General features: G+C 37.6%; 1 protein-coding gene across 2 annotated transcripts in view; it reads left to right on the top strand.

Moving 5' to 3' along the window:
- Positions 1–704: 704 nt before the first annotated feature.
- Positions 705–11,703, top strand: part of TRIP11 (thyroid hormone receptor interactor 11) — a 28,243-nt gene continuing 17,244 nt past the window's right edge. For both annotated transcript variants that reach the window (XM_062495472.1, XM_062495473.1), the window contains exons 1-9: positions 705–843; positions 3,232–3,308; positions 4,252–4,362; positions 5,426–5,701; positions 6,489–6,557; positions 7,250–7,415; positions 9,271–9,633; positions 10,312–10,352; positions 11,341–11,544. In XM_062495472.1, the coding sequence (XP_062351456.1) occupies positions 705–843; positions 3,232–3,308; positions 4,252–4,362; positions 5,426–5,701; positions 6,489–6,557; positions 7,250–7,415; positions 9,271–9,633; positions 10,312–10,352; positions 11,341–11,544 (1,446 nt within the window). The remainder of the gene's footprint in view (positions 844–3,231; positions 3,309–4,251; positions 4,363–5,425; positions 5,702–6,488; positions 6,558–7,249; positions 7,416–9,270; positions 9,634–10,311; positions 10,353–11,340; positions 11,545–11,703) is intronic.

Raw genomic sequence — 11,703 nt, 5'->3', positions numbered from 1 at the left:
TTTTTGCTCGTTGCAGAAACTTTGTCCTGTTGCTGAACACCAGCGGGAAGAGCCGGGACCCAGCCTCTTGGCACTGCTCCTTGAGATTGTGATAGACACCGCTTAGGTCCCCTCAGTTACCCCTTCCCTATCCTCTCTATGTACATCAAATGCAGCCGGGGCTTCAGGATCTTGTGTGTTTCGTGAAAACACATATTCAAACACAAATCGTGTCTAATCTCGTGCACAGCACACTGTTTTGCTCATGGCCCAGGTCGATCCCGGCGGGCGAACTCCCGATAACCACACGCCGCTCAATGCCGCCATACACCTCCCCCCGCCACCATCCCGGCATCCTCTGCTTCCCGCCCACACGCCATATCCGCTTCCGAGGCGGCGCTCTAGCCTGGGCCGCCGCTCTCGATGGTGTTTGGGAGGGGTGTCATGGCGGCCGTTGAGGTGGCAGTGGCCGGAGTCGCCGGGAGGAGTCGCTGAGCCAGGACGGGACAAGACAAGCCGGGAGGAGCAGCTGAGCCGGAGGAGCCGGGAAGATGCGCGCGGCTTTGACGGAGCAGTTGCCGAGTTCGGTGTGCTGAGCCCGTAGTAGGAGCTGCGACCCGCTGTAGCGAGGAGAAGGGAGGCGGAGGCGGCCCCTTGGCCCGCGGGAACCGGCTGCAGGGGCCGCCCGGCAGGGCCGAGCGAGGCCCGGAGCCCTCCCAGCCGCGATGGCGTCGTGGCTGGGCGGGTTGGGCTCGGGGCTGGGTCAGTCCCTGGGGCAGGTGGGCGACAGCCTGTCCTCGCTCACCGGGCAGATCTCCAGCTTCACCAAGGACATCCTTCTGGAAGGCGCGGAGGAAGTGGGCGGTAAGGGGGGCTCGGGACGGGCCTGGCTCCGCGAGGGAGCTCTTCCTTCTCTTCCTCCGGCCGCCGGTCCCTCCTCCGGACCGACGGCGGCGGTGCCTGCCCTGCCCGCACCGGCCGGGAGGGAGCTGGTCGCGGCTTGCTGCCTTTGTTTTTGTTTTTATTCCGCTCTTGTGATCTCAGGATCTGGAAAATACACGTATATATTCCCAGGCTTTAATAGCAGGTGTGAACCTGTTCTAGGCTTATTATTCAGAGGTTTCTGGATTCTGTGAAGTGTTATGTTGCTCCGGAATGACAGCACTCCAACAACACTTTTTCCTTTCTGTTTGCTTAGTTTATCTAAACTAAGTTAATTAGCTGCTTCTACACCGGTTCCATAAAATTGCAGAGTTGTAGTTACAGAGGTTGTTTTGTCACTGGTGTGATCTAAGTCTGACGTGTCACAGAGGCAAAAGTTCAGTTTGTCATTGTTTTGTTTATATTTCAGTTGTGCGCAAAGAAACGTATGGAGTTCTACAAGTCTGCAGCCAAGTAGGAGAACATGGCCCTTGCTTTTTAAGGGTTAGAGGCTAGAATGAATTGTCTTTAAAACAGAAAGTTAGAACAAAAAACACCAGAGACATCAGAGTAAGATACTCTATAAACCAATAGTAAATCTATTCTAGAATATATTATTTTCTTCATATTTTTAATAATGACTTTGGTTACAAATTTTTGAAAAAAACTTTAGTAAAGCAGTTGTATAATGTGGTAATAAGTATCAATAGATTAATAACCCTAGTATTGTTTACCATCTTGTAACTATAAATTATTTTATAAGTTAGCATTCTCAAAACAGTGTTAAGAATAGAAACCACAAAGAACAGCTTAGACTTGTGAACAGTCATCTTAAATGTGAAATTAAGCAATTCTACTTCGTTTACAATCTCTCATCTATGAAGCATTGTGAAAGAATATTACAGAAACATACGTTGTGTGAACGTGGTTGGCAAGTTGATATAATGGGTCTCAATGGATGGCCCTTTTGCTGCACAGATAAAATGCTTAGAGGAGAGAAATTCTAACAACTGTGAAATTTTTTTTCCGCTTTTCTGAAAGACTTACCTAGAAGTGTTTTACATTTCAAAATCTGTAGTAGTTTAGTTTGGAAAGTTATTTTATGTTCCTGAGTTGTGCAGTCATCTAGGGTGTTTGTTTTGCTTTTTCGAAAGATCAGTTGTGAACTCTCACATTTGTGCATGAGTTTGTGCAAGAGAGTTGTAATGATGTTTAGTAGTTACTTCCAGGTGTACTTCACTGCTGGATACTGCTGTGAACACCTTCAATTTCCTAAGACTTTCAGGGTAGTACATTCATATGGATGACTAGACTCCAGGGCGTAAAAAAATCTAGTGGCATCCATGTACTCTTGTGTAAAGACTTTTAAATACTGTGTGGTCTAAATGACACGTTTCAAGTACTTCCTTACAGTTTAGGTTTTTTAATTTCCTACTTGGTAAAAGTTTTCTAGATTTTAATATTATCCCTTACATTCAGTGTTTTGACTCCCATCAGTTGTTTGTGGATTATGGACTTGTACATCTTCCATTTCACAGTTGTCATGTGTAGATTTTTGTAGCACAGCCTCTGCAGTGCTTGAGTTGTCTCAGTTTTAAAAAATTGTGAAATATAGTATTTACTTGGAAATTGTACTTATTTCAAATTTTGAAGTATTGTCAAGGTTGCTTTATAGTCAATTTGGGATTATTTCTCATTGCTAAAAGGAAATGCCTTGTTTCTGTCCATTAAAGGTGGGACATAGGAGAAGCAAATATAGTCAACTTGAGGACAATTAATCATTAAAATGTATCTGGAATTACACGCTTTTTCTATGGGATAAACTGGGATGGTAGATGTATCACCTCTTTAGAGACAATGAGTCTTATGGGGTTGATGTTTTGTTACATGGGTTTTGTTGGGTGTGGGTGGTTTGTGTTTTTATTCTGAAAATTCAGTTGCTGTGATGTGTATTTTATGGAATTAATACTTGTTTTGAAACTTTGCGTGGCATTACAGAGAAACAACTCTCAGGTCAGGAGCAAGTCTGAAATGAGAAACTGATTCAGGGACACAAAATAGTAAAACATTTTTATCTCACTTACTTTAAACCTTAAATCCATGCTAATCTGTTAGGGGTTTGATTTGATTTAAAGCCTAAATATGAGTGAACTAAATTAGATGCAGAAAGACTGTCTGAAAAATAATTCTTACAGTGTTCTGATAAAAACAGCCTTTGCTATTTACCTAGGAATGAACGTTAAAGCAGTCTGAAGTAAAATATGTATTAAGAACTGGTCTTAACAGATTGAAACGACTGTAATTAAAATGAAAATTTTCACTTTCTTTCAGATGCAGCAACAGAACTCCATGTGTCTAATGCTAGACTCAGAGAAATAGAAAGTGTTAATGCAGCACAAAAGTTTGAAGTAAGAAATTTTAGATCATTATGGTAATTAAAAGCAATGCATAGGATTTATTTTGTATAAAATTGAAATACTGCACTGAAGTTGTTTGTCCCTGGGTAAATCCATAAACAAGGGTGACAGTGGTTAGAATGTGACTTTGGTTTTGTGCCAAACTGCCATCACAATTAGGGACATGCATTTTATTTAGGGACACTTGTTTATTGGTGTCTGCATGTGCTGCAAGTTTTCATCTTTTGCTATCTGTGACTGTCCCTGCCCTATCAGAATGGACTCAGACTGCAGCAGTAGGCTTGGCTCTGAGAAGAGTGAGCATTTTCCCTGGTTCTGTTCTCTCTTTCTTGTCCTACTGTTTGGTCATTCTGGCACAGGCTGCTTGTGCTCCTCCAAAACCACTTACAAATCTCATGTACCCTGATGGAAAGTGACTTTCTGCGCTCTTATAAAGGACTTGTTGGTCTTGTGACTTCATTTATGTCTCTAAATAAACAACTTTTCATGTATGCCTTCAGGCCTTAAGAGCACTGTGAAGTTAAGATACTGTTTTTGGGGACATATCTGCTCCTGCTTGTCCGTCCTCTTTCTAGTTTCTTGCCATCTGCTCTTGGCTGAGGTCAGAGAGAAAACACTAGATATTAGCTCCAATTTGTGCTTTGTGGCTGTTGTGATGTGATTCAGCCGAGTTTTTTAATTCTTGGCATTTATCTCTGGTCATCACAAACCTTTTTTCTGAAAGTGAGCTGCTGTCCATGCCATATAAAAATGGAAAGCTTGAATGTAAGACTGTGATTTTGGGCCCGCACATTGCTGTTATTGTATGTTTTGAATGAAATAACATGAGAAATCTGTACAATTTAACTTCTTTGCTGTCCAGTAGCATTGTGCTTTCCTAATTTTTAAGGACTGTTCTGAGTTTACCAACTTTAATTTCTCATTTTTTTTCTAGAATGATAGACTGAAAAAAGTCTGTAGTGATTTAGAAGAAAAGCATGAGGCAGCAGAGCTGCAAATAAAGCAGTTGTCTGTTGAGTACCGCAATCAGCTTCAACAGAAAGAGGTAGGACACAGAGTAAAATTTCTCAGTATGTCCAGTGAACTTACCTATTGTCCTGTTTAAGGCCTTTGTTGTAGTGTCTGTTCTCTTCCAGTGGAAATTCTGGTCATAGCTGTGGTTTTTTGGTTTGTTAATGTAGACTAAGGCATATTTCATTGAATCGTGTGATGTAAGCCAAGTTGCCACGATAGTTGAGACAAGCAAGAACACACTGGGAATGTCATGCAGCTGTCAGAATTTCTGTTGTTTCTGGGATCTCTGTGAGAATGTTCTACTGCTTTGTATTTCTGATTCAGTTGTTGTAAAGAAGGCAACAGGAACAAATTCCTATTTGAAAAAAAAATCTTTAGATATCATTATTTATCTTACCATGTGCAATTAAAGAGAACAGAGCTAGCTTTCAAAATTTGTAAAGTGTCCTTTTGTGATGGAAGCATCAGCTTTGTAGCCTATTGTATAACATGAGATTTCATAGACCTAAATGAAGAAAGTTGCCAGCATGCTGAGAGTTAAACAAAAGGGAGTTTTATTTCTGATTTATTGACAAATTCATGTGGGTGCTAGAGGAAGCAGAACTATGAGATGTCTAAAATCTGCTAAGTACAGTAACAGAGTTGTTATAAGAAAATTACATGCAACTAATTTCACTTTATTGTAAATAAGTAAATTTTCACTACATTGAGTTGTTAAGCATAAAAAAATTCAAATGTAATAAAAATAACTGGAAAAGAATAATATATTGCTTAACTTTCATATCTGAATATCCTCTTTATATATTTAAATTTTTTGTATAACCGGTCAGCCTGGATATTGCTGTACTGCTTGTGTATCTTGGCTGCTAAAAAACCCTGTGTCTTTGTGTGAGGTACTGTATAACACTTGAGCAAGTGTGGTTTGCTTTCTCCATTATGGGAATGTTCGGAGTTTTTTTCTTTTAGTGGAAGTGATCAGTTATTTGTGTTGGGGGTGTCGTTTGGTTCGCATTTCATAAGGACACAAAGGGTAAAGTAGAGTGTATTTTGATATTCTTCTTATTCAAACAATGCGTTTTATTTTATGTATTCAGGTGGAAATCAGCCATCTAAAAGCCAGACAGAATGCACTACAGGAACAACTGCAGAAAGTACAGACAGCTGCTCAGACTGCTCAGTCGGGAGCTGGTGTTTTGCCAGCAGCCGCTGCATCGGCCTCCTATGTTCCAGAGGTCAGACATTCCTTGGGTTTTGAAGGAGATGACATGGATTTTGGAGATATAATCTGGTCACAACAAGAAATAAACAGATTGTCCAATGAAGTTTCCAGGCTCGAATCAGAGGTTGACCACTGGAAGCAGATTGCGGTGGTGAGTGGTTTCTCTTCTACCCTTCCCTTCCCTCTCCCCTCCAAATTATTCTTTCCATTGCATTTGGTGGATCTTTTGAAAGTTCATGCTGAAAAATTTCTAGAAGCAACATGTTTTGATGGAAAAGCTGAAACCTTTCATGCTGTCACATGACTAAGGACACAAGTGGCTAACTTCCAAAAGCTTTTTTGTGATGCTTTTATGCATGATATGTCAAGTTAGGTAAAGGATTTCATGAACATTCACCTAGAATGCTACTTGAGGGTTTTGTATTTGTTTAGCCTTTCAAAAAAATGCTTCCCTTCCTCCTAGCTACAATATTGATTTTTACTGATAGCACAGTACTATTCAAAGGAACAGTTGGATACTTGCATGCTTTTTATGCTTTCTCTTCTCCCAGTCCTTGATATGTCAGTTATAATTCATGGTCTGTTGAGACACAAAAGAATATAATCTTTCAGTGTTATGAGTGACCATTTTTCAAGGTATAGCCTGACTTTGGAGGTATGCTTTTCCCATGTGAAAATACTCAAAATTAAGCAGCCCTGTTGTCTTACTATGAAAAATAATAGCTCCACTCCAAACTTTCAATAAAAATCCATTAAAAATTAAAATGTTTCCATTAAAATGTACTTTTAAAAAAATCAAGATTACAGTGGATTTTTATTTTGCTTCATGCTAGCTTTGTTGTTTTCTACTTTTGAGTATCAAAAGGGGAACCACTTAAATTAAAAAGACATGTATTTATCATAATTTTCATGTGGATATGTGATTTGGGTTTTTTCAGTCTTCCAAAGTGCAAGGCACAAATGATGCTGAACAAAGTGAAATATGCAAACTACAAAATGTTGTTAAGGTAAGATGACAAACTAGTCTTCTTGTGCTTGTCTCTTCATTGTTTTGCATATGTTCACATGACTTGTAAATATTTTAACTAGCACTATTGTAACATTAATAAAAATGTACAGGGGCATGTAGTAGTATAGCAACACTTCAGTTAGCAGTACAGCATTTTAAAACAGTTACTCTGAGAAGGGGTGTTTGTATGATTTGATAATTGCAGTATGTTAGCTTGAAACAGTGGCATTATACTTATGAGGACAAATCACTTTGTGAAGGTGCTGATGAGTTATGAGACTGTATTTTAGCTACACAGAATAATTCCTCCCTTTGCAGAAACATCTTGCGTTTTTTTGTTGAAGGTGCGAAATATGGATTTTACTTGTCATCCTAGAAAGTTACTAGAAATGCATCCTAGTGTATCCACTTTGTATGTAAGACTTGTAATTGCTTTACATTGGTTTAATATTTGCTGTTGCGTAGAGCGTGCTATTTGTGTAAACATATTTTTTAAAGGGATTTCTTTCCACATGATTAAAAAAATCCCAATCAACTGAAATCAAGAAACTTGACTTCTATGAGTAATCCTTCATTAATCCTTTAATTAGACCAAGGAAAACTTTTCTTTATTTTGTATTGTATTATTTCTTTCATAAGAAGACACTGTGCTGTATTTTGTCATTTTGTTTCTCTAATGTTATTTTATAGGAGCTCAAACAAAATTTAAGTCAAGAAATAGATGAACATCAGCATGAGCTGTCAGTATTGCAGGATGCCCACAGGCAGAAGTTAGTAGAGATAAGTCGCCGACACCGAGAAGAGCTGCGTGAATATGAAGAACGGATTGAAGAGCTTGAGAATCGGTTACAGCAAGGTCTCTGTTACCACACGCTTTCTGTTTTATTTTATGTGGAGTGGATTTTGGTTAAAATGTTGAATATGCATGTAGCAGTACAATAGATATCAAATATATGATATTTAGAATTTGAATTTCAGTTTCAGTTCAGCTTCATGTTTAAGACGTGTCCCATATCTTTTGTTCACTCTGGTTGGCTTGAACACTGGAATGATTGCATTTCATCTGTGGCATGTATCAGTCTGGAGAGTCACTTTCTACACATACCAATTGTTGTGCTCTGAATTTTGCACTTTCTGGGTTGGTTTTAACTTACACTAAATATATGTAGGGATGAAACATACCGAATTGAAGATAAGAAAGTAACAGGACAAAAAATTACTTGTGAGAAGTGCTCAGTGCCAATTGGGTTACTTGACGAAAGCTCAAAGACTGGGTGGTGAGACACTAGAACAAGTTGCCCAGAGAAATTCTGGATGCCCCATGTCTTGGAATGTTCGTGGCCAGATTGGATAGGACCTTGAGCAACCTGATCTAGTGGGTGACATTCCTGCCCATGATGATGCAGGTGTTCTAAAGGCCCTTCCAACCCAAACTATGCTGTGATTCTATGATTGCCACAAGGGCCTTACCTTAGTTTGTGGCATAACTACAGTGTAGAAGTTCAGTAGTTCTCACAAATAACTTTTTGTTGCTTTGTGTTTCATACTCCCTAAAAAATAGTCTTGTCAGTTCGGTTTCCCGAGAGGCTTCTTTGCTCAAATACACAAGCTTTGCCTGTAAACCTCTATATATACCTAGTGAAACTTGGACTTCTGAAGAGTATATACTCTGTTTTTGGAACAAGAGATCTTCCCTTCTTGGAAAGGAGGGAAGTATTTTCACAGCTTCTCTAACTTTAAAGGTAGTACTGATGGAGAACTTATTTCTGAAAATCAGATGTCTGTTAACATGTAATGTTTTTTCACTTCATGTATGTACACAAGCAGGACTAATTTAAGGAAATTGAAGGCAGAAGTCCCTTATCTTTTACATTACCACTCACCTGCAAAGTAAATATTGCTAGTGACTTTGAAGAACTAGAGTATTTTATATTTTTGTTTTGCTCATTCTTTCTGACAACGTAATAGGGACTAGGACAGGATCAAGTGTTTGAGCTGATACAGAAGTGAATTCACAAGTAGTGTGCTTTCATTTAGCTTTTTTTCCTACACTCTTCTGATGATGCCTTTTTGTACTCTCTAACTTATTTGGAAATTATAGAAGATTGTACAGAAATATGAATGTCAGTATAGTATGACAGTACGATGGATCTTTAAAAGGGTTAATTCTGAAAAATTACTTTCTTCAGTTGCAAACCTTTGTGTATCACTTAGAAAATTATATGGAGCAAATTGTTTCCTGTAACAACCATTTGGTAAACCTCTGAAATGTAGTTAATTAAATTACTATTGGTTTTTGCATCAGTCAGAATTAGATGGGATTTTGATGAATTTTTCTTAGAAAATTGAGATATTCCAAATCCTGATAAATTAGATTGTCATCTCCTCGCCAAGAGAGATGGGGATCAAGTATTCTAATCTAATTCTAATAAAATTGCAAACAGAATAAGTGTTTTCTTGCAACACTTACCATTTAACATTATTTTGAGCCAGGCATATGAAAGTATTCAAAAAGCTACTTGTCATACCTGTAATATGTATAGCACAGCTTCAAATGTTAAATCTATTTAACCAAGCTTTCTGTTGATGATGACCATGTCTTTGATTTAGTCTGTCTCCCTCTGTCAGGAGAAGGGGTGAAAGAAGAGAAGTAAAAGATCTAGAAGTGATGGTTTTGGTTAATATTGCAAATAATCTCTTTTGTCTTCTAGAGGGTGTGAGCACTGATGCCATGGATGACTCTAAAATTACTGAACAGGAAAAAAAACCTCAGAGTCTAGATGGAGGACAGGTGGAAGAGTTGCAGGTTGTAAAGGACCTAGAGGATGAAATAAGAAAATTAAATCACAAATTATCTTCTGCCAAAGCAGAAAACAAAAATCTTCTGAAAGAGCAAGAATTTGCAAAGCTAGAAAAAATCCAAATAGCACAAGATTATGAAAAGCTTAAATCTGACTTTAATGCACTTCAAAGATCTGTGGCAGGGCAAGATGCTCTCCTGAAAGAACAGAAGCAGCTCCAGTCAAAGACATCACTACCACGAGATGTCATCAGCCTACAGCAAGCATTGTTAGGTATTAAGACTATGATTTTTTTAAAATTATTTTTCATTTTTAGTGTATTTTCACAGGTCTTCACTTTTAAAACTCAAAATTTATTTTATGAATTTAAAACTGAATATGAGAATGTGTACCTTTAAAGTATTGCTGTTTTAGAAAAGTATTGTCTGTTGAAGTGAGGTGAAGCAGAAAAGAGAACATTGCTAGGACTAGCATGGTTATCATAGGGTTTTCTGATTAGGGAGGTAATCTGCCAACTGTGTGGTAGGGTTTTTGTCCTTTAGAAGTAAGTCAGTCTCAATAGGAGATATTAGTTTAAATTCAAAAAGTCCATTTTTATGTTTGTCTATAAAGGTACTCGCTAATATCTTCTCCTTAAGAAAACACTAACATATCTGTTTAAGAAACATACCTGTGGGTAGAAAATATTTTAATATTTCATAACTGATAAACTTTAAGTACCAAAGTCTCTCTAATGTGAGATCAGTCATGAAAGTAATGCTGTGCTTTGAGGTGGTGATTGATGTTTTTTTTTAATTTTTTATTGTACTGATGCTTGTCGTCACAAAATGCTGTGAAACTATTCTCTTCTGAGCAGCAGAGTTCTGTTTGGGCAAGGTGGGAGTATGATTTTTGTTTTATTGTTGTTTGAAAATCAGTAAATTATCTATTTGATTTCATTTTCCTTTATAGAAGCAAGAAATGAAATAGCAAGGCTTTCCAGTTTAAATCAGGTAAAGCAATTTCTAAATTAAGCCAACAAAAAAGTTAACAACAGTAGTAACTGATGGAAAATATGTTTTGGTACCTTGTTTTTTGTTTGGTTTATTTTGAACACATGCATTTCTACAGAAATAACACTGTAATGTAAAAGGAAAAAATGTAGTTTAATTCTGTAATTGTATGTGGAATTTATAGAAACAATACATTTTTACTTGTGCAACTCCACAGTGTATTCTATTAGGAAAACCATTCAAGTTCCACCTGTCTCATTGTTACCTAGAAAGCTGTAACACAGATTTTTAAAGTACTAATTATTTTAAAGTGCTATTATAATTTGCATTCTGTGAAGTATGTAATTTTTCACTTCTGCTTTACCATGTTTCAGTTTTGGCACTTAACCAGTTGTGTATTTGTGTGTGTACATATTTCACATCTCTTCTGTGTAGTACTGATAATAGTACTGCATTCCATCTTCCTGATGAAGTGAAGCAGTGGACCATAACACACCTTTAGTTTTTGATGTTGTTGTCTTGGTCCTTTATAAACTCTCAGACTTGAGAGGTTTGGTTTATTTTACTTTGTATCCAGTATTTTTCAACTGAGTTTTTCTGTGCTTTGCATGCATTCAAGAGTTCCCGTAGCGTTTTTCATAATGATGTTTTTTAGATGCCCTTGATTAAAGCTTCTTGTCTCACCCTGCAGGCTGCCCTGTTAAGGGTGCCTCTTACAGTTATAATAATTTATCCCAGCTGTCAATCCATACCTGAGAGGTGGATATAACTTCTTACCATACCATGGCTTTTTGTGCAGGAGTTTATAAACTGCACTCCTAAGCCAAGTGATGAAGAAATAAATGTGTATGTATGAATGGTAGAGAGAAATACTTCACAGCAAAGAATTTTTAACTGGGGTTGTATTCATGTAGGCTTAGAGACTCTAACGTAACTTCAGCTAGATAAAGTCTGATATTTACAATTTTTTTTTTTATTTTATTTTGAGGGACTTGAGAAAGAACTGACAAGTGCACAACATAAACATGAGAATATTCTTTCTTCGAATACAGAGGATCAGAATTCAGAAATAAATCAGTTAAAACAAGATTTGGAAAGGAAAGAACATGAATTAGATGAAAGTATTGCTGAAAGAGAAACATTAGTAGCAGAGTTGGAAGAACTAGACAAGCAGAATCAAGAAGCTACTCAGGTAATAAATACTACAACTAATTATTGAATTGCTGAGTAAATGTTTAGAATTCTGTATGTGTGTTTGTCTTTTAAGTTGATCCTTGAACATAGATAGCAAGAAATACAAGTTACCTTTTGAGGCCTAGAAACAAATACTTGGGACCAGTATTTCTCTATT

Source organism: Cinclus cinclus, chromosome 6, assembly GCF_963662255.1.
Source record: "Cinclus cinclus chromosome 6, bCinCin1.1, whole genome shotgun sequence".
Lineage (NCBI taxonomy): Eukaryota > Metazoa > Chordata > Aves > Passeriformes > Cinclidae > Cinclus > Cinclus cinclus.
Note: the sequence above shows the minus strand (reverse complement) of the source record. Positions and strands in the feature narration are given on the sequence as shown.